Below are 25,617 nucleotides of genomic sequence, written 5' to 3'. Positions count from 1 at the left end.
AATAGTAATGACCCATTCTGATTATCTTCTTTACTGATAAATAAGGGCCCTATCCTGCAAGGCATTGAACATCCTCAGATCTCACTATCTTCAACGGGATTTGAAAGTGCTCAGAGATGCGGCTGATGTTCATCATAATCTCAAGGGAAGCCAGTTCCTGCAGAAGAGAAGAAATAATGGAGGTAGCCAGGGACCAGAGCCTAAAGAAATATGAGGATGATATACAGAGGACTGCAAGAGAGAATACAAAACAGATTCATACCAACACCAGGAAGAGACAGGTCTTTGTAATTAAGGACTCCATACTCAGAAAAATCAACAGGCCTGTCTCCGGACTGGATCCAGAGCACGGAAGTGCATGCTGTCTGCCAGGAGCAATGATACAAGATGTGGATGTGAGGCTGAAGAAAATTCTGATGGCAGCAGAGAAAAATCCACTGATTGTGATGCAGTTTGAGGCAAGTGACATTGCTAGATTCCTCCTGGAATGGATCAAGGAGGACTATGCTTGGCTGTGTAAGATGTTTAAAGAAGTAGAAGCTCAGCTGCTTTTTAGCTGAATATTTAAAGTCCCTAGAGAAGGAGGGCAAAGGCATCACACAGTAATGAAGATGAACAGAAGGCTCAAGGACTGGTGCTATGAGGAAGGTTTGGGGATGATTGACCATTGGAAGGCATTCACAAAAGACTCGTCTCAACTGATGGACTCCACTTGAGTACCTGGGATATTAATTTTCTGGAATCAAGGCTGGCATGATCAATAAGAAAGGCTTTAAATTAGGAGATGAGAAGAGAAGGTTGGGAGAGTCTCCAAATCTCCATGCCTGAATTTAATATACAGGAGGAGGAAAATCATCTAAATGAAGATATAGTAAGGGATAATGGAACACCACAAGCTAGAAAACTGAGTGAGGTCTGAGGAAAACAACTGAAATGTTTGTACATGAATGCCAGGAATCTGGGCAATAAAATGAGGAATTGGAACTATTAGTGCAGGGAGTCAAACCAGATGTTATAGGGATTATGGAAACATGGTGGGATAGCACTAATTACTGGAATACAGATATTGAAGGGTAGGTGCTGTTTATGAGAGAGAGAGAGAGAGAGAGAGAGAGAGATAAAGGTGGTGGGTTAGTGTAGATCAACTAAGCAATAAATGTGAAGAAATACAAAGTGATGGTATGGACAGTACAGAATCTGTTTGGGGAAGGATTGTAAAAGAGATTATCTGTTGGGATAGTGTTAGGGATCTGTTATAGACTCCAGGGTCAGACTCAGAAACAGATAGTGATCTCTTTAATATTATTAATGAGATAAAAATATCTGTGAATTGTGTCATACGGGGGGCTTTTTTTCCCACATAGAATCATAGAATATCAGGGTTGGAAGGGACCTCAGGAGGTCATCTAGTCCAACCCCCTGCTCAAAGCAGGACCAATCCCCAACTAAATCATCCGAGCCAGGGCTTTGTCAAGCCTGACCTTAAAAACCTCTAAGGAAGGAGATTCTACCACCTCCCTAGGTAACCCATTCCAGTGCTTCAACATCCTCCTAGTGAAAAAGTTTTTCCTAATATCCAGCCTAAACCTCCCCCACTGCAAATTGAGACCATTACTTCTTGTTCTGTCATCTGCTACCACTGAGAACCGTCTAGATCCATCTTCTTTGGAACCTCCTTTCAGGTAGTTGAAAGAAGGTATAAAATCCCCCCTCATTCTTCTCTTCTGCAGACTAAACAATCCCAGTTCCTTCAGCTTCTCTTCATAAGTCATGCGCTCCAGCCCCCTAATCATTTTTGTTGCCCTCCGCTGGACTCTTTCCAATTTTTCAACATCCTTCTTGTAGTATGGGGCCCAAAACTGGACACAGTACTCGAGATGAGGCCTCACCAAGGTCAAATAGAGGGGAATGGTCACGTCCCTTGATCTGCTGGCAATGCCCCTACTTATACAGCCCAAAATGCCGTTAGACTTCTTGGCAACAAGGGCACACTGTCAACTCATATCCAGCTTCTCGTCCACTGTAACCCCTAGGTCCTTATATACATATATACTGGAGAATAAATGCTACTAATACTGTTCGGGCCCACTTATTCTTGGAGGTGATAGACTATAGTTTTCTTCATTAGAGTGTCACTAGCCGAGTAAAAGGTGATGCAATTTTAGATTTGGTTTTGATAAGTAGTGAGGACATCATAGAAGATCTGGTCATGGGAAATAACCTTGTATCAAGTGATTACAAATAGATTCAATTTAAATTAAATGGAAGGATAAACAAAAACAGTTTGTCAACGCTGATTTTTTTATTTCAAAATGGCAGACTTTGGGGAATTAGTTAAAAAAAGTCATTGAGACTGAAGAACTCAAGGACATAAATGTGGAGAAAGCTTGGAATTAGTTCAAATCAATTATACAAAAACTATCTGAAATTTGCAACCCAAGCAAGGGGAAAGACTTCAAAGGGAAGTCTCCAGACCCAGCTAGATGAATAGCCATCTTAAAACGGCTGTAAGGAGTAAGCAGAGAGACTAAAAAAAAGGGGCTGATCAGCAAAGAATGCTACATTATGGAGATTAGAAAATGTAGGAATGAAGTGGGAGTTGCTAAAATTCTAGCTGAATTGGCTCTTTCCAAGGAAATTAAAATAAATAATAAGAGTTTTTTAGCGATATATATGTAACCCCCAAGGAGCTTACCTAGGTTCCTGGCTCTCTATGTGCTTGTAACTCACCTTGAGCCCTGCATCCTTTTTTGGTGAGGGGAAATCCTGGGAACAGAAGCAGCCTGATGCCTGCATGAAGAGGATGCCTGCCACCAGTGATCATCAGCCCCTCTGCAGTGACTGAGGAGTCCAGATTCACCTCTGAACCTGAGGATCATTCATGGAGCTCTGAGTGCACCATCTTCTAGTTAGTCAGGGAAATTGTCTGGGAGACCCTGTACTCACTGAACTATGTCCTCAAGCCAGGAGTAAGGGTTTGGGGATTTTATTTCATGCTGCTTATAAAAACCTGTGGAGAGATTTTACTATCTTGTCCCATGTGTGTCTCTTGGACTATATTGAACCAAGTCAGCCAAGTTGTTAATTGCTGCTAAAGAAGATATCATGGTCACAGGTCAACAAGGGCCCCTACAAAGTACACGGCCAATGGGACACTAATTTTTACATTAGTTATATCAGGTCACATGGCAGGGGAAATCGGGTATTATTGGCATAGGCACTGGTGACTGAGTGTACTGTTTTACCCGATTATGTTATATTTACCTCCAGTTTAATATAATTACTGTTTAAAATATATTGTATGTGTTTGTGTTATTACTTCGAAGTCTCCAACTATCTGACAAGTAAGTGGGGGTTACCCTGTGGTTAGAATTTTCCTTCCAAGCTGCCATGGTAACCCTGCCAGGAAGGAGCGAGTGGGTTGGAGGCACCACCAAAAAATTCATTTGGGAAAAAATTAAGGAAGTTTTCCCCTGCTCAGCTGGAGGTGGGATCCAGAAGAACCCAGGCCATCAAAACCCATAAGGAGATTAGCGCTACAAGAGGAAACCAGGTGAATAGAGGTGCTACATATAAATGAAAACAGAATACGGAAAGATGAGGTTTGGACACTATGCACTGTAGATGGGAAAGGTATTAAAGATAATCTAGGAATGGCCAAAACCCTAAATAAATAGTTTGTCTCGGTTTTCAGTAAGGATGATAACATGGAACATGTGCACGAAGGCAGTACAGCTAATGGAAATGAGTATCTAAAAATGGAAATTACCATATCTGAGGTGGAAGAAAAACTTAAAGAGTTTAATGTGCTCAAGACTATGGGTATGAGATAATTTCCATCCCAGACTACTGAAAGAAACGGCACATGAGATTGCTAGTCCAGTAGCAAGAATTTTTAATAAATCTATCCATTTGGAGGTAGTACTATATATATGAGTGGAGAACAGCTAATGTCATATCTACATTTAAGAAAAGGAAAAAAAGTGTTCTGGGCAATTGCAGACCTGTTAGTAGTATGCAAGACTTTAGAACAAATTATGAAGGAAAGAATAATTAAATTAATAGAAGTAAATAATAAAGGGGATGTAATACAACATGGGTTTACCAAAGCTATATAATTCCAGACTCATCTGATTTCCTTCTCTGAGAAAATAACTGTGTGAGGGAGGTGGGAACTGTGTGTGTGGGGGGGGGGGGGTTAGATAAGGGAAGTGCAGTAGATCTAATACACTAGGACTTCAGTAAAGCATTTGACATGGTACCACATGGGAAATTACTAGTTAAATTAGGGAAGATGGGGATCAATAAAAACATTGTAAGGTGGAGCTTGCTAAAGGGGAGAAAGCAATGGGTTATGCTGAAAGGTGAATTATTGGACTGGAGGAAGATTACACTGGTCTACAATTTTTGAGAAGTCGTCTGCTTCAGAGATAAAATGTGCTATTTATTATGTATTTTGATGTGCTGAATTCAAATATGACAATTAAAACAACTGATTGGCTACTGTTTCTAAGATAGTTAAGTTTTTACATTTTATGTCTATGTATATTATGATAGAGTTTTAATCATAAATTGTAAACCTAGGTCTTTTCATGTGTTTATGGTTGCTTTACATGATAATAGTTCACCTGTCCTGTTTATGTAACACTTTAAAAATCAGCAAAAGGGTTATATAAATAAAATTTATTATGAAACAAAAGGCAAAAAACTATTATGTACATAGTTTAGTCTTATTCAGTGTCCACTCGGTACTTCTTGGCTTGTCTCTTGTATTCATTAAATGGAGCATCTCTTGTCACTGTCCAGCAATAGTCTGCAAGCATTGATGGGCTCTATTTGCCCTGATAGCATTTCTCCATTGTTGCAATGTCCTGGTGAAATCGCTCGCTGTGCTCGTCGCTCACTGCTCCACAGTTCGGTGGAAAAAAATCTAGATGAGAGTGCAAAAAAATGTATCTTTAGTGACATGTTGCAACCAAGGCTTTTGTATGCCTTGAGGAGGTTTTCCACCAACAACCTGTAGTTGTCTGCCTTGTTGTTTTCGAGAAAATGTATTGCCACTAACTGGAAGGCTTTCCATGCCGTTTTTTCCTTGCCACGCAGTGCATGGTCAAATGCATCATCTCGAAGAAGTTCACGAATCTGAGGACCAACAAAGACACCTTCCTTTATCTTAGCTTCACTTAACCTTGGAAATTTTCCATGGAGGTACTTGAAAGCTGCTTGTGTTTTGTCAATGGCCTTGACAAAGTTCTTCATCAGACCCAGCTTGATGTGTAAGGGTGGTAACAAAATCTTCCTTGATTCAACAAGTGGTGGATGCTGAACACTTTTCCTCCAGGCTCCAATGACTGTTGGAGTGGCCAATCTTTCTTGATGTAGTGGGAATCTCTTACACGACTATCCCATTCGCAGAGAAAACAGCAGTACTTTTGTGTATCCAGTCTGCAGACCAAGCAAGAGAGCAACAACCTTCAAATCACCACAAAGCTGCCACTGATGTTGGTCATAGTTTATGCACCTCAAAAGTTGTTTCATGTTGTCATAGGTTTCCTTCATATGGACTGCATGACCAACTGGAATTGATGGCAAAACATTGCCATTATGCAGTAAAACAGCTTTAAGACTCGTCTTCGATGAATCAATGAACAGTCTCCACTCATCTGGATCGTGAATGATGTTGAGGGCTGCCATCACACCATCGATATTGTTGCAGGCTACAAGATCACCTTCCATGAAGAAGAATGGGACAAGATCCTTTGGACGGTCACGGAACATGGAAACCCTAACATCACCTGCCAGGAGATTCCACTGCTGTAGTCTGGAGCCCAACAGCTCTGCCTTACTCTTGGGTAGTTCCAAATCCCTGACAAGGTCATTCAGTTCACCTTGTGTTATGAGCTGTAGTTCAGAGGAGGAGGATGGGAGAAAATGTGGGTCCTGTGACATTGATGGTTCAGGACCAGAAGTTTCATCCTCTTCCTCTTCCTCGTCTGACTCAAGTGAGAATGATTCTGGTGCATACGGAACCGGCAGTCCTTCTCCGTGGAGTACTGGGCATATAGCTGATGGAATGTTTGGATAATGCACAGTCCACTTTTTCTTCTTTGACACACCTTTCCCAACTGGAAGCACCATGCAGAAGTAACAATTGCTGGTATGATCTGTTGGCTCTCTCCAAATCATTGGCACTGCAAAAGGCATAGATTTCCTTTTCCTGTTCAACCACTGGCCAAGATTTGTTGCACAAGTGTTGCAGCATATGTGTGGGGCCCACCTCTTGTCCTGATCTCCAATTTTGCAGCCAAAATAAAGGTGATAGGCTTTCTTAACCATAGTTGTTATACTGCGCTTTTGTGATGCAAAAGTCACTTCACCACAAACATGGCAGAAGTTATCTGCACTGTTCACACAAGTACGAGGCATCTCTGCTCACTTTGGCTAAACAGAAATGTGTCCCTTTGCAAAATCAAACACTGACAAATAAGAGAGCACGACACTGTATGATTTCTAGAGCTGATATAGGGCAATTTGTTCAGCAGAGTGATGTAAGCTTTGTTATGATTGCATCATCCATGACTTCTAGGAATAACATGATGCAATTCATATCATGTATAACGCAATACCAGCTTCAGATTGCATCATTCATTGTTTTGCCTAAAAAGCAAGTACTGTCCAAACCCAGTCATAGATTTATTCATAGATCCAGTCAAAGATGTATTTTAGTCATTTCTGGTTTAAATGGAGATCCCTTCCCTTTATAACTCACTTATCCTCCACCATTCCCAAGTCAAGGGTCGTATATACTGACCCAATAGCATATCTTGAAAACTAGAGCCAATCAACAATTTTAAGTATCATTTTCGTTCTCAGTGACCCAGAATTAGTAAAGTTTGACTACATTTATTTCAGAAGCATTTTGGCTGTAGAGCAGTGTACTAGTGGAGTTCCTCAAGGATCTAGGGACCAATCTTATTCAATATTTTTATTACCTACCTTGGCACAAAAAGGAGGAGTGCACTAATGAAATTTGCTGATGATACAAAGTTTGGTGTCATCATCAATACAGAGGAGGACTGGAATATTGTACATGAAGATCTGGATGGCCATGAAGATGGGAGTGATAGAAATGGGATGACATTCACTAGTACAAAGTGCATGGTCATGCACTTAGGGTCTAATAAGAATTTCTGCTATAAGCTGGGGGCTCCTCAGTTGGAAGCAACAGAAGAGGAGAGAGATCTGGGTGTCTAGGTCAATCACAGGATGACTATAAGCCACCAATGTGATGCGGCTGTTAAAAAGGCATATGAAATCATAGGACATATTAGGTGAGGCATTTCCAGTAGAGACAGAGAATTATTAATGCCATTGTACAAGACACCGATCAGGACCGGCTCCAGGCACCAGCTCAGCAAACAGGTGCTTGGGGCGACCAATAGAAAGGGGCGGCACGGGTGGCGGGTCCCTCAGTCCCTCTCAGAGAGAAGGACTTGCCGCTGAATTGCCGCCGAACATTGAAGCGGAAGCAGTAGAGCTGCCGCTAAAGTCCCGCCAATCATGGCTTTTTTTCTTTTTTTTTGCCGCTTGGGGCGGCGAAAATGCTGGAGCCGGCCCTGGCACTGATACAACTTCATTTGGAATATTGTGTACAGTTCTGGTCACCCATGTTCACCTATTATTGTTGCCATTTCCTGGCTTGTACAATGGATTATTACTTGTATCTGGTTTTGAGTAAACATGGTAGGATGTCGTATGTTTTTGCAGCAATTCAGCAAACTGCATCAAAAACTATGTGAAGATTTGAAAATTGCAAAGCCAGAATTCAACCCATTTGTTCTTTGTGACCCTCATCGTTTGCTGGATGATATCATAAAAGAAGGTTTCAAATGTTCAAAACTTTTCCAAGACGTAGTAGCTTTTGTAATGCATTCTGGAGCTCTTTTTAAATATGCATTTGATGTCAAAAGATAGTTCATTGCTGTCTGTCACAGTGTCAGGGTTGAACCCTTGATTATTTCCAAAGTAACCCAAGGTTGTCACACAGAGCCGCTAGTATTCAGTTACTGAGGCAAAAAGTGTTCTGATCAAATGTGATGTCCACTTACTACTTTTCTCAGAAGTTCACCTGCCAGAGGTAAGAAATGAGAATCTTTGTGAAAGTATGTGGCCAATGATGTAAAGAAAAACAAACAGTTTTGTCTCTTAATATGTTGGGGGTTTTTTTTACTGAAAGTGCTTGGAAATTGAAAATGCCTACTGTGACAGCGCACCTCTTTTGTCATGTCAGTGCTTAGTGTTTTTCCCTCTGGTTTTGAGGAGGGCTGGGTTAAATCAGTCCCACTGCAGGGGTTCAATACATCACATTGGTTTATTTATAATATTTACAGGATAGGCCTTAGGTTTGACCTGAGGACTTCTTTAAACAAAAACAAAAAAATTACATTTCATAACCCCCACTGGGGTACTGCCTCTTCTTATTTCAGCTACCAGTCACTAGCCACCCTCTCTAAGGGCATGTCTACACTGGCAGAGTTACAGCACCAGGAGTTACAGGACTGCTCAGAGAGCATTGAATAGAAACCGCTGTTGTGTGTTTACACTGTCAGCTGCCTGTGCAATAGCGTGTTCACACTTGCGGCACTTGCAGCGGTATTCGGAGTGGTGCACTCTGGGCAGCTATCCCACAGAGCATCTCTTCCTCTTCTGTCACTAAGAGTTGTGGGAAGCCAGAGAGGGTTGCAAGGCATCCTGGATCCTGTCCCAATGCCCCATGATGCTTTGCTTCACATCCCAGCAATCCCTGTGCTTCCGTTTGCATTTGGCGCCATCTTTCAATGGTTTGTGTACTGTGCGCCCTGCCTCTTCAGGCTGCAGGAATGGATCCCGCACTGTTGGCCAATATGCTGCTCTCTCTGACTAACACATCACAAGTGGCAGTGGAGTTATTCCTTAAACTACAAAGGCAAGAGGAGTGCAACATTAATCTCACCACGCGTAGTAGCTATGACGCGAGATCGCTTGTGGCATTCATGGAGGTGCTAACCACAGTGGAATGCCGCTTTTGGGTTTGGGAAGAAGCACTGAGTAGTGGGATCACATTGTGATGCATGTCTGGATGATGAGCAGTGGCTGCAGAACTTTCAGATGAGGAAAGCCACATTCATAGGACTGTGTGATGAGTTCGCCCCAGCCCTGCGGCGCAAGGACACAAGAATGAGAGCTGCCCTGCCGTTGGAGAAGCGTATGGCGATTGCACTGCGGAAGCTGGCTACTCCAGACTGCTACCAATTGGTTGCTAACCAGTTCAGAGTGGGAAAGTCTACCATTGAACTCATGTTGATGGAAGTCTGCAGGGCCATTAATCACATCCTGTTCCGAAAGACCGTGACTAGGTAACGTGCATGACATTGTAGATGGCTTTGCACAAATGGGCTTCCCTAACTGCAGAGAGGTGATAGATGGCACGCATATTCCAATTCTGGCACCAGACCACCTAGCCATCAAGTACATTAATTACAAGGGGTATTTCTCAATGGTTCTCCAGGCGCTTGTGGATCACCAGGGGTGTTTCAGAGACATTAACACAGGCTGGTCCGGAAAGGTGCATGATGTACCTTTCGATAAACTAGGCAAATACAACTTAGATGGGGCTACTATAAGGTGGGTGCATAACTGGCTGGATAACCATACTCAGAGAGTAGTTATTAACGGTTCCCAACCCTGCTGGAAAGGTATAATGAGTGGGTTCTGCAGGGGTCTGTTTTGGGACCGACTCTGTTCAATATCTTCATCAACGATTTAGATATTGGCATAGAAAGTACGCTTATTAAATTTGCAGATGATACCAAACTGGGAGGGATTGCAACTGCTTTGGAGGATAGGGTCAAAATTCAAAATGATCTGGACAAATTGGAGAAATGGTCTGAGGTAAACAGGATGAAGTTTAATAAAGACACATACAGAATGGGAAGAGACTGTCTAGGAAGGAGTATGGCAGAAAGGGATTTAGGGGTTATAGTGGACCACAATGAGTCAACAGTGTGATGCTGTTGCAAAAAAAGCAAACGTGATTCTGGGATGCATTAATATGTGTGTTGTGAGCAAGACGTGAGAAGTCATTCTTACGCTCTACTCTGCGCTTGTTAGGCCTCAGCTGGAGTATTGTGTCCAGTTCTGGGCACCGCATTTCAAGAAAGATGTGGAGAAATTGGAGAGGGTCCAGAAAAGAGCAACAAGAATGATTAAAGGTCTAGAGAATATGACCTATGAAGGAAGGCTGAAAGAATTGGGTTTGTTTAGTTTGGAAAAAAGAAGACTGAGAGGGGACATGATAGCAGTTTTCAGGTATCTAAAAGGGTGTCATAAGGAGATGGAGAAAGCTTGTTCATCTTAGCCTCTAAGGACAGAACAAGAATCAATGGGCTTAAACTGCAGCAAGGGAGGTTTAGGTTGGACATTAGGAAAAAGTTCCTAACTGTCAGGGTGGTTAAACATTGGAATAAACTGCCTAGGGAGGTTGTGGAATCTCCATCTCTGGAGATATTTAAGAGTAGGTTAGATAAATGTCTATCAGGGATGGTCTAGACAGTATTTGGTCCTGCCATGAGGACAGGGGACTGGACTCGATGACCTCTCGAGGTCCCTTTCAGTCCTAGAGTCTATGAATCTATGAATCTTTCGGAACTCTGGCCTGTTCAGGAAGCTGCAAGCAAGGACTTTCTTCCCAGACCACAAGATCACCGTAGGGGAAGTCAAAATGCCCATTGTGATCCTGGGAGACCCTGCCTACCCCATAATGCCGTGGCTTAGGAAGCATACACAGTGCAATTTGACAGCAGCAACAGGCTGAGCAAGTGCAGAATGACTGTTGAGTGTGCTTTTGACCGTTTAAAAGCCTGCTGGCACTGCCTCTATGGGAAGCTGGACCTGGCCAATGACAATATTCCTATGCTTATAGCCACATGCTGCACTGTACGCTTCATAATATTTGTGAAGGGAAGGGTGAAAACTTCACTCAGGGCTGGACCGCTGAGGCTCAGCGCCTGGAGGCTGAGTTTGAACAGCCAGAGTCCTGGGCTATTAGAGGGGCGCAGTGCATGGCCATAAGGATCAGGGATGCCTTGAGGCAGCAATTTGAAGCTGAAAGCCACTAATATTTGTTGCTATGCTCGGGAGTGCAGTGCTTGTAATGCTAGGAGGTGATTGTGATTGGTACAGATGATGCAATATGTGGGTTTAACATAATTGTATGTTACTTTGCAGGGCTCCTTTTGCTTTCAATTAATAGAATAAAGATTGCTTTCAAACCAACACAATTCTTTTATTACAAAACAATAACCAGAGGAGAGAGTCAAACAAAAAAACCCGCCACCAGCAGTGGGGGGGATGGGGGAAGGAAAGGCCCCAGGAAGAGGAGTGGTCCCAGGATGGCTAAAGATTTGTATATGTCCAGGGATCATATCCAACCTTCTCCTTTGGAGTACAATGCAGCGGGTACTGTACTCCAGCAGAGCCAAACTGCAGAGGGATGGGTGTTGAGTGCAGTGGGTAGTAGGAGTCCGCAGTGCTGGACTGTGAGGGGGGAGGAGTGAAATGCCACTGGTATAGACTGGAGCCAGGAGTAAGAGTGTGTTGGCGGTGTTTAGGGGGCACATGGGAAAGAGCTTTGCGACAACGGCTGCAGGGGAGGGCGGGCGCAGAGCTGCTCAGTTTGAAGAGCTAGTATCACCTGGAGTGCATCTGCTTGGTGCTCCATAATCTTTAAGAGCCACTCTGTGGCTTCATTCTGGCACGCTGCGTTCTCCTTTCGGTCCCTCTTCTCACTGTCCTGCCACTCCTTCAATTCCTGTTTCTCGGAGGCAGAGTTCATCATAACATCATGCAGAAAGTCCTCCTTAGTTCTTCATGGCCGCTTTCTAATTCTGTGCAGCCGTTCAGCTGCCAATAACAAAGAGGGAGGCTGGGCTCCCAAGGACATCTCTGTGAAGTTCAAATGCAACATTTTACAGAAGCAGTATTGTTTGCAACACAGAGAACACTGATTCAGGGATTTAAAACACAGCCAGTACTCACATACCTGTCACTAACTGGCTGACCCCAGGCAAGCACACATGAGCCACAAGACCCGGATACTCAACCTATTGTGGTGAGTAGCCGCAGGGGCAGGGTAAATCACTCTTCCCGGACCCTGCTGTGCACCGGGCACATGGCTCTTGAGGAGAGCCAGCACTGTAGGGGGGAGCCTGATAATCATTCCTGTCTCCATGCTTTCCACAGGATGTGATCATTATGGAAGATATCTTGCTGCAGAGGGTGAGCAGGGAATCAAGGGAGGGTCTTCTCCAAGACTGTGGCTTCCGCCCTGACCCCTATGTGGCTCGCCTGTGTGCAGCAATGGTTCTCCACCCCTCCCCTCCATATGACAGCACAGTGGCCCAGGAAAGTTACCATTCATGGGGCAAGAAACAAAGCAGCTCTGCTGAAGAACCTGCGGCAGCAGATTGCCCAGTATCTCCATGAGAGTTTCCTGGAGATCTCTGAGGGAGATTCCCATGAAGTGAGGGAGTCTATCAACAGCCTGTTCTGCCGCTCAGACTAGGCATGCGGTAGGAGACAAGCCTGCTTTCTGCAGCAACCCTCCTGCCCCTAGCAACTTGCTTCAGCGATTCCCAAAATCAAATCCACTTACCAGGGGCCTCCTCTCCTGTTTGCACTTCACCAACATCCGACAGCTGTGACTGGCTAGCCTCCTCCGAGGTAGAAAAGAGTTCCTACTGCATGCATCTCTGACCTCTGAGTCATCCTGTGACTCTAGGTCCCCTTCCCCCCTCCACATCCTCGTCCAAGATTTCCTCCTCTTGGCTCGGTCCACTCTCGACTGGCACGAGAGTCACCAAAGTATCCACAGTGGTCTTCGCAGTGGAGGTGGGGTCGCTGCCGAGTATCGTGTCCAGCTCTTTGTAGAACCGGCAGCTCCTGGGCACAGCACCAGAGCAGCAGTTTGCCTCCCACACCTTGTGGTAGACGTTCTGCACCTCCTTCACTTTGACCCTGCACTGCAATGTGTCCCAGACATGGCCCCTTTCTGTTATGCATTGTGAAATCTGTCCGTAGGTATCATAATTCCTATGGTTGGAGTGCAGCTGGGACTGGACAGTCTCCTCTCCCTAAATGCTGATGAGGTCCAGCAGCTCGGCATTGCTCCAAGCAGGGGATCACCTGGGGCGTGGAGCAGGCATGGTCACCTGGAAAAATGCGCAGAGACCACTGCACACGTCACTGAGCAAACAGGAAGGGGACTTTCAAAATTCCAAAGGAATTTACGGGGTGGGGATGACGGTTAGTCACCTAAGGGCAGGGCAGTAGAGTTCAAACCGATGACCAGACAAGCAAGAACAGGTATTGTGGGACACCTCCCAAAGGCCAGTCGCAACGCTGTAATCAACCAGGGTGTCTACACTGGCACCGCAGCGCTTTAGCCCCAGCGCAGAAAGCTGTAAGCCTCTCGTTGGGGTGGTTTTTCTAAAGCGCTACAACTGTGCAGTTTCTGTGCACTAAGTGGCTTAGCAGTGTGTACACCTCGGGAGTTACAGCACAGAAAGCTTCTTTACTGCATAGAAACTTGCCAGTATAGACAGGACCTAACTAACTCTGGGCCTAGCTATGCTGGGAACCTAGGCCCTTACCACAAACAGAAATAAACGCAAGATTTCCCCTTATAGAGGAAAATAGCTCTTTACCTAGAAGCCTTTTCCCCTCACTGCCCATAACCCGTCTACAGTTTGCTTCTCATTCCTTCATCCCTTTTCTCTCACTGGAAGAGATTTTTAAAGGTCACAGGGTGCCCTTAGTTAGAATCAGGTGTCTATAATTAACCTGAGGTAACCTCTTTCAGTTCTTAGAAAATAGGGCTTTAATCTGATATACCTGCCTTCAGCCCTCCTTCCAGATGTCATGCTACTTACATAAAATTTTCAATAATCTGTGAGTCAAAGCAAAGGTTCTCTTTGAAAGCAAAACCATAAAAGAGTTTCTGAATTGGAGAAGCAATATGTACTTTGCTGAATCACTTGCCTTTAGAAGAGCAACAAGATACAGAATGAAACTTCCATTTGTTTTACAAGACATTGTATGACAATAGCATTCCTCCCTGGCTAGAAATATTTCATCTCCTGAGATGAGATTTGAGAACAGCTCTACTACATTGTGGTACACAGCACAAGTAATTGATCCATTTTGAAAGGTGGAATTTTCTCTGAACTTTTGGAACTACAGATTTCTGTTGATCACTTCTCAAGAGATGAAAAATACCAGCACAATTTGCTGTATACCATTCTGTAGCAATTCTGAATAGCCCCCATTTAACCATTCATGATTTCTGGAAAGGAACACAGCCACAGTGGGCCTGAATTGACTCGCTCTGTATTGCAAGTGTTGACTTTACCTGTGTCCAGTGCGAATGCTGGGCAAGCATTTTAAAAACAGTTGTGAACGGAAGCAAGGAGCATGCTACTATCCATGAAGATGTATTCAATGCTTTATTACAGCAAGTTAAACAGTTTGCATTTTAGTTTTATTTTTGATATGTATATGATTGTGATGCTTGAATGTGGCACTGAAAATTCTTCATCAACAATTTTCTCTATCCATCTACCAGTGGAAACTACTTTTTTCTCATAAACTTCCATTTTCCTTGAAGATGGAAATTACATCCTTTTCCATCACATTAATATCTCAATGTAGTCAAAAAGCATATTTATGAAGAATTGTAATCTCTTTGGATAACAATAAGTGCATTCTTATTACATTATTTGGTATTTAATATTAGCTGCTTTTTATGGTAAATATGTCATCAAAAATGTCTGGCTAGTGCCAGGGAGAGGTATATGAAATGCACTAAATATTAAACCAGGGGTTCAATAACAAAGATACAATGTTTAAACTAACATGTAAGTCATTTTTATACATATAATAAAAATTAAAGTAGATCCTATTTAGACAAGAATTTTGGGTAGTACCAGAAGAAATTTTCTCATTTACATTATGTAAAGAGAAAAAAACCTCCCAATTTTTGGACATCAACAGAGAACTCAAAAAATGTCTAAATGAAATTAATTAACACTGAAAAAAACGGAGCTCTAGTTATAATTTATATGAAAACCAGGCAATATACCAAATTCCATGCAAAGAGGTAATGGGTTAGGAAGAATCATAATAGGCTCACTCATTCTGGAAAGGAGAATGCTTGCTATGTGAAGAAAGATGTTAGGATCCAAGTTTCCTGTAAGTTTATCACTATTTCACATTTTCTAGTCAGTGTGTCTCATACCAGTGCAAACAGCAGTCGGAATAAAAAACACACTACCCCTTTCACTTCTTCCAACCAAAGACCAGTAGACCTAGTTTCATTAAAAAGATTCTAAGCATACATTGGAACCAAAGTACTATTAAAACTAAGGCCTCATGGGATTATGTGACTGTTTAACTTCCCCAGATACCACATCATTCCCTATTTGTGCTACATAACTCCACTATTTTGCTATTACTGCTTCTCCACCCAACAATCTTCAACACTTCTGCAATGCAGAGGATATGAGGAGAACTGTGGGGCTTCTATTGTGGAACTAGGCAAATGGGTAGTGGCATAGCAGGCTGTAGAATCTGCAACAAGCCTAGGGATATCTGTGCCAGAAAGTATCAGCCCAGAAGACGCGAGCAGTCATATACTGTCTTTAGCAAGAATAGGTTCATAGAATGTGCAGGGCTATGGATGGGATGGACTGGGAGAACAGTGGCCTATGGACTTGGCGGATAGTGAAGGGGAGACAGTCTTAGAGAAATTAAAGGGGATTTAAATGTAAATTGTCTTGTCAACTGAGAGCTATTGAAATTTAAACTAATTTGTTTTCTACCTTGAATACTTACGTACTGATAGTGGAAAAGGCAGGAAACAACCTGATTTTAGTTATAATGGCTCCTGGCTGCCAAGCTGGTTTAAAATTTCAGTGCCTCCCCCATACCCCCTTTCTGAATCCAGTCCTCTGTTTCCTGATCTACTGCTGCCCTTAAGTTAGACCAGTCATTTCCTTCCTACTGCTTCTGGATCGCTGCTCACAGAACAGCTCCAACCTAGACGAGTTTAGAGTTCCATTAGGCAAGTACCTTTTGATACCAGATTTCATATCCTCTGTCTTGCTGAACTTTAGGTTCCCAAGCTTCCTGAAGACGCTCCATACTGCCACTGACTCATGGACACTGTGATACTACAGAGTCAGGTGGCCTTGTCACCTGATACTAAACATTACCTGGGACAAATTGTGGGACCCTTAATGAATGGGGGAGGCAACCTAGTGACAGATGATGTGGAAAAAGTTGAAGTAGTCAATGCTTTTTTTGCCTCGGTCTTCACAGACAAGGTCAGCTCCCAGACTGAGTCCTGGGCAACACAGTATGGGGAGGAGGTGAGAAGTCCTCAGTGGTGAAAGAACAGGTTAAGGACTATTTAGAAAAGCTGGACATGCACAAGTCCATGGGTCCAGATCTAATGCATCTGAGGGTGCTGAGGGAATTGGCTGATGTGATTGCAGAGCCATTGGCCATTATCTTTGAAAACTCGTGGTGATTGCGGGATGGCCTGGACGATTGGAAAAAGGCAATTATAGTGCCCATCTTTTAAAAAGGGAAGAAGGAGAACCGGGGGAACTACAGACCGGTCACCCTCACCTCAGTCCCTGGAAAAATCATGGAGCAGGTCCTCAAGGAAACCAGTTTGAAGCACTTGGAGGAGAGGAAGGTGATCAGGAACAGTCAGCATGGATTCACCAAGGGCAAGTCATGCCTGACCAACCTGATTGCCTCCTCTGATGAAATAACTGGCTCTGTGGATATGGGGAAAGCAGTGAATATCTTGACTTTATCAAAGCTTTTGATAAGTATTCTTGCCAGAAAGTTAAAAAAGTATGGATTCGATGAATGGACTATAAGGTGGATAGAAAGCAGGCTAGATGATCAGACTCAATGGGTTGTGATCAATGGCTCAATGTCTAGTTGGCAGCAGGTATCAAGCGGAGTACGCCAGGGGTCGGTTTTGTTCAACGTCTTTATTATCTTGATGATGGGATGGATTGCACACTCAGCAAGTTTGCAGATGACACTAAGCTGCGGGAAGAGGTAGATACACTGGAGGATAGGGATAGGGTCCAGAGTGACTTAGACAAATTGTAGGATTAGAGCAAAAGAAATCTGATTAGGTTCAACAAGGACAAGTGCAGAGTCGTGCACTTAGGATGGAAGAATCCCATGCACCGCTATAGGCTGGGGACCGACTGGCTAAGCAGCAGTTCTGCAGAAAAGGACATGGGGATTACAGTGGACGAGAAGCTGGATATGAGTCAGCAGTGTGCCCTTGTTGTCAAGAAGGCTAACGGCATATTGGGTTGCATTAGTAGGAGCATTGCCAGCAGATCGAGGGAAGTGATTATTCCCCTCTATTCGGCACTGGTGAGGCCATATCTGAAGTATTGTGTCCAGTTTTGGGCCCCCCACTACAGAAAGGAAGTTGACAAATTGGAGAGAGTCCAGCAGAGGGCAACGAAAATGATCAGAAGGCTGGGGCACATGACTTATGAGGAGAGACTGAGGGAACTGGGCTTGTTTAGTCTGAAGAAGAGAAAGATGAGGGGGGATTTGATAGCAGCCTTTAACTACCTGAAGGGGGGTTCCAAAGAGGATGGAGCTCGGCTGTTCTCAATGGTGCCAGATGACGGAACAAGGAGCAATGGTCTCAAGTTGCAGTAGGGGAGGTCTAGGTTGGATATTCGGAAAAACTATTTCACTAGGAGGGTGGTGAAGCACTGGAATGGGTTACCTAGGGAGGTGATGGAATCTCCATCCTTAGAGGTTTTTAAGGCCCGTCTTGACAAAGCTCTGGCTGGGATGATTTAGTTGGGGTTTGTCCTGCTTTGAGCAGGGGGTTGGACTAGATGTCCTCCTGAGGTCTCTTCCAACCCTAATCTTCTATGATTCTATGACGTTTTGTAACTTTCCACTGGAAGAGAAGGGGTGTGTGTGTGTGTGTGTCAAGTTTGGGAAACAAAGGATTCCTGCCTTATGTAAATCCTACTTAAGGGTGCGGAGGAAGGCAAACGGGACTTCTTCTCTCCATGGCCTGTCTGCCCAAGAAGAAAGATTGCTAAATGCACCTGAAGGGAAGGCAGGAGGAAGACCAGGGGGGAGTCTCAGATAGGGGTCCAGTCTGAAAAGAAATATAACTGGAACTCTGAACCACAGAAATTATGCAACCTGCCTAAAATAACATTTAGGGTAAGAAATTACATTGTGTAACCTGTTTCTTAAGTATATTGAGCTTAGCTTGCATACTTTGGTTTATTTGCTCAGTAATCTGCTTTGTTCTGACTGTTATCTCTTATATTCACTTAACATTCACCTTTTGCAGTTAATAAACTTATTTTTTGTTTATAATATAACCCAGTTTATGTAATTTCTAACTGGGGAGGAGGGGGCGAGAAGTTGTGCATATCTCCCTCCACATTGAGGGAGGAGGCAAATTTCATAAAACCTTTGAGTTTGTACTCCTTAAAGGGAGTGGGCACCAGAGTTTTGGAGCAAGCCCCTAAGGCTGAATCTTTCCAGAGTGGATCTCTGTCTCTCTGTGTAGCTGGGTGTGGCCCTGCCTGTGTGCTTGGCTGGAGGAGGCTTGTGAGCCTAACCCAGCAAGGCCAGGTAAAGGGGATCCAGGCTGGCAGAATAGACAGGCTCAGTGGTGTCTCAGCACATCAGATGACACCCCAAGGGCCCCAAACCATCCCTATTAGGACCAGAGATTTTCCAGCATGAAGCACTTCATTAGCTTGTTAAACTGCTGTGAGAGAAGAGGGTGGCTCTGAGCGTTGGTGCACATTCTAAATAAAGATCTTTTATTTGTTTTGTTTTTAAAAAATAATTTTCAAGTAAAAATGTGATTAGCTGACAGCACCAGAGACTGCATTCACCACACTTCAAATGTGGCTTGTAGCATTGGCAATTGCAGCCCTTTAGCATAGAACAGGTCTGGCAAACTACATGGATTTCCTATATAGACTTCCCAACTCTGATCAAAAGGTACCACCCCAAAGGCTGAGAGGGTTCAGTTTCTGTGTTCATTCACTCTTTAGCTTCTTTTCACTAAGGACCTGGTCCAAAGCCTGTTGAACTTGCACCCAATAGTTTTAAAAGAGCTGGCTGAGGAGCTCACTGGACCATTAATGTTGATTTTCAATAAGTTTTGGAGCACTGGGGAAATTTCAGAAGACTGAAAGAAAGCTAATGTGCCAATTTTTAAAAAGGGTAAATGGGATGACCCTGGTAGTAATAGGTCTGACATTGATCTCAGGCAAAATAATGAAGCAGCTGTTGTGGACTCAATTAATAAAGAACTAAAGGAGGATGTGACCCTAGGACCCCTGTATTCACCCCCTACACATTACTGCAATACTATTTGTACAAAATATGCCTTGGAAGGTATATGAAAGTTAATAGACTGGTTATTAATATTATTGTAAAATGCATGTGTTATATATGAAGTTATTAGTTCCCTCTCTATGATGTGACTAGAACATTTTTAAGATCAGACAGCCCAGCAAGGAAAAGATGATAAGCAGGTCTGTTCTAGACAAAGTAATGTGGGTTTACATCAATTTACATATTAGGTGTAAACAAAGCCACTGAATTAAACCAACAATGGTTATCCTGAGCTCAAGAGACAAAATTAACATGGCTCCTGAACCCCAGAAAGACTCAGGAGACTGAATCTCCAGTACGAGTTAGGGCAAATCTACACTCAAAACACTGCATTGGCACCAATGCAGCTGCACCACTGTAGCACTTTAATGAAGACACTAAGCTAACAGGAGAGAGCTCTCTCATTGTCTTAGTTAATCCACCTCCCCGAGAGGTGGTAGTTGTGTCAGCAGGAGATGCTCTCCCACCGACATAGTTCTGTCTACACAGGGTGATAGGTTGCTATAATTACGTCACTCGGGGATGTGAATTTTTCACACCCATGAGTGATGTCGTCATACTGATATAGCTATAGTTTAGGCCAGACCTAACACATCCCTGCGGGGATATAAGAGAGAGACTCTATGTGATGGGGTGGAGGGGTACCCCATCCAGTGCAGGGTAAGTGTACCCCATGAGTAAGTGCCAGATTGCTGTTGACCTCAGGACAGTAATGCTAATGGTCAGAGCCAAATGAGTTGTCCCTCCTTTTGGGGTTGTAAGGCCTAGTGGCCAGAGTCAGTAGAGTCGCTCTGGCTCTCAGGGCTGTAAAGCCTAGCGGCCAGAGTCAGTAGAGTCGCCCTGGCTCTCAGGACTGTAAGGCCTAGTGGCCAGTTGGGGTAGTGGGCCACCACATAAGGGTAGGTGAGGGCTGGAGTAGGGGGACCTGGGCCCTCCCTGCTCCATCAGGTCCCAGCCTAGGGCAGAGTATTCCACCACTGAGTCAGCAGGACTACAACCAAAACACACTGTTTTCCTGCAGGACTATAGCTAATCCCCCTCGGGTCACTTCCCACCATGTCTTTTGGAGCTGACATCGAGGCTTTGTCAGGGTCCCTGGGCTTATTGGCACGTGGAGTTCCTAGTGACTCTGATCCCACTCAGGCACCCGCATGCACTTAGACATCTGTCTGGGTCTCGGCGCCTCCAGCTTCTGCGGTCAGGGGTTTCAGCTGCTCCTGGGCTGGAGCCAGCAAGGAGCATCCTTCCTCCTCAGCAGTCAGCCCAGACTGTGCTAGGCTTCTCCCTTTTATACTAGTGCTGCACCTGGTGCATGCCCAAGAGGGATGTGGGGGTGTGGCTTGCTCAGCCCACAGAGAGGAGTTAGCCTTTCTCCATCTAGTGTGGGGTGAGTGCACCCTGTCACACTCCATCTTTATCCTTCGCCTTAAGGAGACAAAGAAATCAAACAATTTGATCTCTGTGATGGGTCCTGGCCAGGCCAGCCAGCAAAAATCTGGAAAAGTGACTGTGGGTAAGAGAAATTATTTTGAACAAAGACTGTATCTTGCTAAACTAAGTTTTACACTTTTAGATATATGTTTTTGCTTTGATTTGCTTGTAACTGTCTCTACCTTTCTCTCTTTTACTTGGTATCACTTAGTCCATGCTCTTTTATTAATAACTTATTTTTCTTTTACTATAAACCACTTAAGTGTGGTGTTTAGAGGGAAGGTTATATTTACCCCAGTTAAGCCTTGATATACTGACTCTTCAACAGAACAGTGAACTTAATATCTTCTATGAATGCACAGTGGTAGGGTCTGTGCACTGCAGAGAAGATCTTTGAGGAGCTTATGGGCTGATGTTCACTGATTGCTCACTAATAGGCAAGGTTGGGGATAGGAGACCCTTGAGAAGTTTGCTGGTGAGGAAGAGAAGAAGAGAGACTGCTGTGGCAGGGAGCTGACACAATCTAATTGCCAGTAAATCTCATTCTTGTTGAGGCAGGGGTATAATATGGTGGTTCACATCTGTGGCTATCCCCACCAGCATGTTACACAAGGTAATAAAATTATGGCAAATGAACATGGGTTTATGGAAAATAGATATTGTCAAACCAACTTGATATCTTTTTTTGATGAAATTACAACTTTGGTTGATAAAGGTAATAGTGCTGACATAGTGTATTTAGACTTCTGTAAGGCTTTTGACTTAGTACTGCATGATATTTCGATTAAAAAACTAGAATTATATAAAATTAACATGGCACACATTAAATGGATTAAAAACTGGCTAACTGATAGGCCTCAAAATGTAACTATAAACCAGGAATCATCATCAAGTAGAGTCCCACAGGGATCAGTTCTTGGCCATATGATATTTAACATTTTTATCAACTGACCAGGAAGAAAACAAAATCATCACTGACAGTTTGCAGATGACACAAACATGTGGAAAATGGTAAATAATGAAGAGGACAGATCACTGATCTAGAGCAATCTGTATAGTTTGGTAAAATGGCTGCAAGCAAACAATATGGCTAAATGTAAATATATATATCTAGGAACAAAGATTGTAGGCCATACTTATAGGATGGGGGAACTCTATCCTGGGAAGGTCCTCTCATGGTTAAAAAATAGAAATAAAGGGTCAGTTATTACAATGGAAAGAGGTAAATAGTGGGGCCCTCAAGGATCTGTATTGGGACCAATGCTGTTTAAAAATTCATAAATGATCTGGAAAAGGGATAAACAGTGAGGTGGCAAAGTTTGCAGACAATACAAAATTACTCAAGATAGTTAAATCCAGAGCTGACTGCGAAGAGTTACAAAGGGATCTCACAAAACTGGGTGACTGGGCAACAAAATAGACAATGAAATTCAATGTTGATAAATGCAAAGTAATGCACATAATCTCAACTATACAAAATCATGTGTTCTAGGCCTGGTCTACACTAGGCGTTTATGTCGAAGTTAGCGCCGTTACATCGAATTAACCCTGCACCCGTCCACACTGCGATGCTATTTAGTTCGACATAGAGGTCTCTTTAATTCGACTTCTGTACTCCTCCCCGACGAGGGGAGTAGCGCCAAATTCGACATGGCCATGTCGAATTAGGCTAGGCGTGGATGGAAATCGACGCTAATAGCTCCGGGAGCTATCCCACAGTGCACCAGTCTGTTGACGCTCTGGACAGCAGTGCGAGCTCGGATGCTCTGACCAGCCACACAGGAAAAGCCCCGGGAAAATGTGAATTGGAATTCCTTTTCCTGTCTGGCCAGTTTGAATCTCATTTCCTGTCTGGACATCGTGGCGAGCACAGCAGCACTGGCAACGATGCAGAGCTCTCCAGCAGAGATGGCCGTGCAGTCTGTGAATAGAAAGAGGGCCCCAGCATGGACTGATCGGGAAGTCTTGGATCTCATCGCTGTGTGGGGCGATGAGTCCGTGCTTTCGGAGCTGCGATCGAAAAGACGGAATGCAAAGATCTACGAGAAGATCTCTAAAGACATGGCAGAGAGAGGATACAGCCGGGATGCAACGCAGTGCCGCGTGAAAATCAAGGAGCTGAGACAAGGCTACCAGAAGACCAAAGAGGCAAACGGACGCTCCGGATCCCATCCCCAGACATCCCGTTTCTACGAGGCACTGCATTCCATCCTCGGTGCGGCCGCCACCACTACCCCACCAGTGACCGTGGACTCTGAGGATGGGATAGTGTCCACGGCCGGTTCCTCGGACATGTTAGGGGACGGGGAAGATGAGGAAGGAGATGAGGAGGGCGAGGCAGTCGGCAGCGCTCACAACGCTGATTTCCCCGACAGCCAGGATCTCTTCATCACCCTTACAGAGATCCCCTACGAAGCATCCCCAGCCGTTACCCCGGACACAGAATCTGGGGAAGGATCAGCCAGTAAGTGTTGTAAACATCTAAACATTTATTTTGAACAAAACAGGAATATTAACAATTAAAAGAATGGGTTGTTCATGATTAGTGTGCCCTAGGCGCTTAACGGTTTAGTCATGGGCGGTGCAAGTTTTGAAAAAAAATCTAGCAATGTCCGGTTTTCAGTGATTGTCCTGACAAACCGCTCTACTGTTTATTCCCTGCTACTGCAGCTACAGTAAAATGCAGTCTATATGTCCGGGGATAGAGCAGTAATCCTCCTGGGACATCTCGATGAAGCTCTCCTGGAGGTAATTTGAAAGCCGTTGCATGAGGTTCCTGGGGAGAGCGGCCTTATTGGGTCCTCCGAAGTACGCCACGTTGCCGTGCCACGAGACTATCAAGTACTCGGGAATCATTGCTCTGCATAGCAGGGCGGCATACGGCCCTGGTCTTTGGAGGCTTTCCCGGAGCATTCTCTGTCTGTCGCTCTCAGAGATCCTCATCAGGGTGATGTCGCCCATGGTGACCTGCTTTTAATTAGGTAGGGGAATGTTAGTGTTGGGACTGCTTTCCCGTTCCTTTACAGAACTGTAACCGCTGGTTTGTAGCCACGCGGTGGAGGCGGGAGAGGGGCAGCCGAAAGGGATCGTTCCCGGGGACAGCCGCGAGGGGGTGGGACAGGGGCAGAGTTCCCGCTTGCCGGATTGCTGGCTGCAGGAACTGACATAGCTTTAAATGTGAAATGAGGCCAGTAGTAATATAAAAGTTTTAAACTGCCACAAGTGTACGGCTTACCATGTCTGCCTGCAACAGAAATTCCGTTGTGCTGCCCCGCTTCTCAAATGTGCTGTGCAAGACCCCAGGCACTGAATGCGAAGGCCGAGAATTCGACCTTGTGCTGAGTGCGCATGTGATAGGTGCTGTGCATGGTCTTGTTCACAGAGAAAGACTATGTTCTTTGTTCACAACTACATTTTTCTTTCTGAGGAATTCACTCCCTTTTTCCCATTTCCACAGCCCCATCTGCGACTGTCTCACAACCTAGCCTGGAATCACACTCCCAGAGGCTAGCGCGGATTAGGCGTAGGAAGAAGAGGACACGGGAGGACATGTTCTCTGAGCTTATGGCCTGTTCCCAAGCCCAGGCAGCACAGCAGACCCAGTGGCGGGAGAACTTGACCCGAATGCACCAAGCCAACATGGATCGGGAGGAGAGGTGGCGGCAGGAAGACCAGCAGGCGACTCAAACGCTGCTTGGACTACTGAGGGAGCAAACGGACACGCTCCGGCGCCTTGTGGATGTTCTGCAGGAACGGAGGCAGGAGGACAGAGCCCCGCTGCAGTCCATCTCTAACCGCCCTCCCCTGCCACCAAGTCCCATACCCACCTCACCCAAAGTGCAAAGAAGGAGAGGCGGCAGAGTCCCTGCTAAGTCTCACTCCACCCCTGCAGAGAGCTCTAGTAGCAGAAGGCTCTCATTTCCCAAAATTTGAAAAGTTCTTTCCTTCCCGCCTGACACAAGCCCCCGTCCAAGTTTCACCTCCCAATGCCATGTGTAGTTGATAATAAAAAATACGTTTCTGTTAACTACTGTTTCAATCATGTTCTTTTGGAGGAGGATGGGAAAGGGGGTTGGTAATTGGACAGGACAGTCACCTTTGGCAGGGTACATAGTCGGGGGCAGGCACAGCAGCAGGGCACATACACAGTGCAGTGATGCAGTGACTAGTTACCCTGGTTAGTCTGGGAGGTTGTTTTCATGTTATGTGGTGGGGGGTGGGTTGCTCTGTGACTTTGTGGCAGGGGAGGGCAGTTACAGATCTTAAGCGGCGGTCCTTAGGCAGGATCACAGAGCCACACAGCAGGGGATCTGTAACCGTCCTCCCCCTGCCACAAAGTCACATAGACCCCCCATACACACAGTCCCGATCAGGAGGGGTGACAGGCTCCGTTGAAACAACCATCCCACCGCAGCGGAGCCTGTCAATCCTTGAGTTTAGAAGCTGCATTCGCGTCACTACACTACACCCGCTCCGCACCACAGTCTGCGTCCCAGTTTTAAAAAATTCCCGCGAAAACAGTATTAAAGAAAACGGTGTGCTTTAACAAAGTAGAACTATTTTTATTTCGAAACGTGTGTTGGAAGGGGGGTGAAGGGGGTATGTAACTGGATAGGATAGTCAACATTAACTGGGTAAAGAAACGGGGGCAGGTTTAGCTTCTCA

The 25,617-nt window shown here is 44.6% G+C and overlaps 2 protein-coding genes across 2 annotated transcripts in view; both read left to right on the top strand.

Annotated features, from left to right (window-relative positions):
* The window catches only part of LOC135974716 (uncharacterized), a 618,001-nt gene that overhangs the window by 482,525 nt on the left and 109,859 nt on the right, over nt 1-25,617 (top strand). The window lies entirely within an intron of this gene.
* Nucleotides 22,840-24,974, top strand: LOC135973328 (uncharacterized). Its single transcript, XM_065556094.1, has 2 exons — nt 22,840-23,416; nt 24,410-24,974. The coding sequence occupies exons 1-2, from the start codon at nt 22,840-22,842 to the stop codon at nt 24,883-24,885; spliced, it is 1,053 nt and encodes a 350-aa protein (XP_065412166.1). The 3' UTR covers nt 24,886-24,974.

Source organism: Chrysemys picta, chromosome 1 (genome assembly GCF_011386835.1).
Source record: "Chrysemys picta bellii isolate R12L10 chromosome 1, ASM1138683v2, whole genome shotgun sequence".
Classification (NCBI taxonomy): Eukaryota; Metazoa; Chordata; order Testudines; family Emydidae; genus Chrysemys; species Chrysemys picta.
Note: the sequence above shows the minus strand (reverse complement) of the source record. Positions and strands in the feature narration are given on the sequence as shown.

What these genes read in the sequence shown, in the direction of transcription:
- LOC135973328 (XM_065556094.1), top strand. Translation starts at nt 22,840, where the DNA reads ATGCAGAGCTCTCCAGCAGAGATGGCCGTGCAGTCTGTGAATAGAAAG. An exon ending in ATCTGGGGAAGGATCAGCCA is followed by an intron (nt 23,417 to 24,409) that starts GTAAGTGTTGTA and finishes CCATTTCCACAG; the next exon opens with CCCCATCTGCGACTGTCTCA.